This window comes from Lycium ferocissimum, chromosome 4, assembly GCF_029784015.1.
Source record: "Lycium ferocissimum isolate CSIRO_LF1 chromosome 4, AGI_CSIRO_Lferr_CH_V1, whole genome shotgun sequence".
Lineage (NCBI taxonomy): Eukaryota > Viridiplantae > Streptophyta > Magnoliopsida > Solanales > Solanaceae > Lycium > Lycium ferocissimum.
The window spans coordinates 16,519,564-16,523,693 of NC_081345.1; the positions used below are offsets into that span (position 1 = coordinate 16,519,564).

At 32.4% G+C, this 4,130-nt stretch overlaps 1 protein-coding gene across 1 annotated transcript; it reads right to left on the reverse strand.

Moving 5' to 3' along the window:
* Window positions 1–2,229: 2,229 nt before the first annotated feature.
* On the reverse strand, window positions 2,230–2,971 carry LOC132051634 (oleosin L-like). Its single transcript, XM_059442792.1, has one exon. The coding sequence runs from the start codon at window positions 2,883–2,885 to the stop codon at window positions 2,436–2,438; it is 450 nt and encodes a 149-aa protein (XP_059298775.1). The 5' UTR covers window positions 2,886–2,971; the 3' UTR covers window positions 2,230–2,435.
* Between the last annotated feature and the right edge of the window lie 1,159 nt (window positions 2,972–4,130).

The window sequence follows — 4,130 nt, forward strand, 5'->3', positions numbered from 1 at the left end:
ATAATGAGTAAAGGTTAAGCTAATACTTATAGAAGAATTTAATTTTTTGCACAATAAAAGAAGAAATTAAGTTGAGAGACTATCCAATATTTACTTAATTATAGTGTATTCTTATTTTCTTAATCATGTGAGTAATTGTTTGTATCTAATTAGAATAAACTATGACATTATTTAAATTAGATGTACGTTAAATTAAAAAAGAAGAAGTTAATTACTATATATCATAATAGGGAAAACAATGTATAACGGGAATAATAGATATAATGTGAGGCTATTTATTGATTAATTAATTTGATTAGTAAGATAAAGTAAAATAATAATGTTAAAAAATATTAAGTAATACTTAGATAATATATTAACGATATACTAAGAACAGAAAGAGAAATAATTAGGTTCTAGTACACATTTTGCTTGTTAAAAGAAGAATAGCACACTAGTAGAACTCATTATAATTATGAATAAGCGGGTTGGATAGAAAATTAAATCAGATTTAAAATGGGTTAGGTCTAGAGCTGCTACGTCATTTAATAGGTATCGAAAATTATATTTCGAACAAAAATAATCATAAAAGCTAACTAAACAAAATTAGAAACAAAATTGGGTGACTATAATGATTAATCACTAAAAGTTGAGTAACCATCTAACTCGGACATCTATAACCTACATTTAACATCCCACTGTACAGGTAACTAGTCCTTATTTTTACCTCAGGGGAAGAGTCGTGTTCAACCTCTGCAGAGGTTGGTAGAATTAATGTCGTCGGGGATCGGTTGGTACACGGTATTAGCTGAGATACCCCAGCACCAATTGTCGATTAATTTTATATCATATTTGATAGAAGGTATAAATAAATTTAGGGAAAATTTAAGAGACCTCCCCTCACGTTTTGCTTCATTTTACTGACCTCCTCACGTTTGTAATATTACGGCTACCTCCTTTATTTTAACTTTTTGTAACAACTCTTTTATTCTATTAAGTACTAACGAAAAATAACATTCATGAACTGATTTGCCCTCCCTAAGATCATGCTCTTTGGATTAATTATTATTTTATTAATATCTCATTTCCGATAAACTGAAAACAAAAATATACCAAAATGCTCTTCAGTCTTCTCAGCAAGGGTTCTCTTTTCCTATTCCCCTTCAACCCTCTCCAGTGTTCTCATCATAGTTTCTGCAAAAAAATAATTATTTTTTACTGAGTGTGTCTTCAACAAATAAAGGTAATTTACTTATAATCTTTTTTGTAAGTAAGTATGTCAAGTACTCCTCATGTTTTTGCTTCTAGGAATTAAGTAGTATTCTGATGAATTGGATTTGACAAATTGGGATTAAGAGGTAAAGGTTTCTATACTGCTTCATCATTTTAAAGACGTTTTTTTTTTGTCAAAAATTTATCTAACTTGTGTTGTTGGATTTTGCTTGCAATAAGATAATTATATTTTTAATATAGAAAATTTAGTTTCAGAATTTTTCTATATTTTCTTAATTAATCACAGAGTAATTGGCAAGATACTTTATCTAAAAACGTGCCGGTGAACATCCCATGATATCCATTCCTAAGAAATAACTTTTTAAAGGTGAATTCATAAATTAATAATTAATCAAAAAAGCATGATCTTGACAAATGTTATGTTTTATTAATAATAAATAAAATAAAGGAGTTGTTACATAAAAAGTTAAAATAAGGGAGGTAGTCGTAATATTGCAAACATGAGGGGATGTCAGTGAAATGAAGCAAAACGTGAGGAGAGATTTCTGAAATTTTCTCTAAAGTTAAAGATGGATATCTCATCTTATCCTATTAATCTTGAATTATTTTATCTCATCTGAGATAAATTAATCCCAAAAAATGGAATAAATTAATCCCAAAATTATAAGCCTGATAATTCGTACCAAACGACCACTGGAGTTATTAGTAATTCTTTATTATTCAGGTATGAGATCTTTCTTGTTCATACCTAGGCGTAGGCAGAATAAAATCTTAAAAATTGCAAAAATGTACCGCTATGATTTTTTTAATCAAAATGGTCTTTAAAGTTGCAGAAAACAGCACACCACCTGAAATGAAATTTGAACCTGCCACCTAAAACAATTTTTGAGGCATCCAGACTTGAAACAACTTTTGAATCCATCAAGACATATGTGAATACATTCAGTTCAATTTTTTAGATCATGTAGGTCTGCCCGGTTCAGATAAACACTTTAAAATTTCTTGATCACAACTAGGTACTACAACATAAGCTCCATTTATTTTGTTTGTTCAAAAGGAAAGACTATTACAATAATGCCGACTTAGTGAGAAGACAAGAGCCCCATAGCTACAGTACAAGACGAAAATGAAAGCTTACAAACAAAAGATACAACGCATTTGAATAAACGAATTTAAGTACAACTTCAGTAAACTAGCACAGCACTAAGCCCAAACCCAAGACCTCAAGTCTGCTGTGTTCCAGTAACGTGTTGTTGTCCAAACTCTTGAGCCCTATCTTTCATTTCCCCAGCTTTAGTAGCCAACTTGTGCCTTGCATGGTCCAACTGATCCGCACCCGGTGGTCGTTTACCGGTGACGTATCGATAAATCCACGACAACACGCTTATCGCCGCTACACCGAACCCTCCAGAAGCCAAGAACCCTGAGAACAACATAAAGAGAGTAATAACAGCAGGTACAATAACCGGGCTAAAAATCACCAGCAACGGAGTCGCAACGGTGAGAGCAATCACCGTTCCGGCTAAGGTTAAGCCGGAAAGAAGAAGCAGCGAGCCACCAGCCGTTACGGCGGTAGCTGCCTTAACCATCTTGTGAGAACGGGGTTGTTGTTGCCCTGTAGGGTTTTGGAGCTGGTGCTGAGTATGTTGGTGTTGTCCATAGTAATCAGCCATACTTGATAAATTTTATGAGAGTGAGATATGAGAGTTTATTTTTGAAAATGGAGATGAATTGAATGTGGGGGTGTTGAGGAAATTGGGGAGATGGATTATATAGAAATGTGGAAGGGGGTACGTGTTTTAGGAAGCGATGTCTAGTGAAACATGCGGCAATTGCATGCAATGAGAATGCCTTGTTATGAGACACGTACAATTGTCGGTCTATTGTAGTTTTGTGTACTTGTAACCTTTGGAGAAATGGACAAAAGCATCCAAAGGGAACTTTGTATGAATATGGTAATTTCGTTGTGTTTTTTCAGAGCTCTTTTTTCTGTTTTTCGGGTTCTTTTTCTATGGTAAATTTGTTACACTCAAATTTACTTTACTAGGCAATGGTTGTAAACTTGTAATAGCGGCACGCTAACGTTTTACGGTTCTACTCTCTCGATCTCAATTTATATGGCAGGGTTGGAACTTTGAGATTTAAAATTTTAGACTGTGACCAAGAATTCATGTATACTCCCTCCGGCTCATTTTACTTGTACGCCTTATTAAAAATAGATGATTCAAAATAATATGTGTCATTTAATTAAAAATCAAGGTATAATTAATTTTTACTTTCCACCTTTATCCTTAATTACTCAATAACTGTAGAGAGAGATTAATGTAGTGAAAAAGAAAGTAGTATTAAATTGAGATTAAAGAATAAATAAGAATAATTTAATCAAGTACCGTTTTAGTTAATGTTTTTTTAAGGATCGTGCAAAAAAAGAATATGACACGTGAAATTAAGTTTTTTTTTAAAAATAAAATTTATATATTTGAAAACTACATAAAAAGTATTATAAATCATAATAATCAACCTTAAAATATTTAAAAGGTACATAGAGAAACTACCTTGATTCTATAAAGTGTAACTGTGCCACATAAATTGGGACGGAGGGAGTAATTTAGAGTTTCACAACTCCCATTCCCTTTTGCTATTATATTTCACTCTGAAAAAAACTATATTATTTCACTTGCCAAACGGAAATGAATTTCTTCGGCTTAGTAGATCCATGATACATGTTTCATATTTCTCTTTTTCGTTTGTCCTGCAAAATTTGTCCATTAATTTCAACAAAAAAACTTGATATTCTTTTTAGGCAGAAGGGTCTAGGACCCCCCTGAACTTATCGATTTTTATTCAGTGTACACCTAAACTTTACATTGGCCTAATTACCCCCCTCAACTTGAAAATATAATAGCCTGGACCCCCCT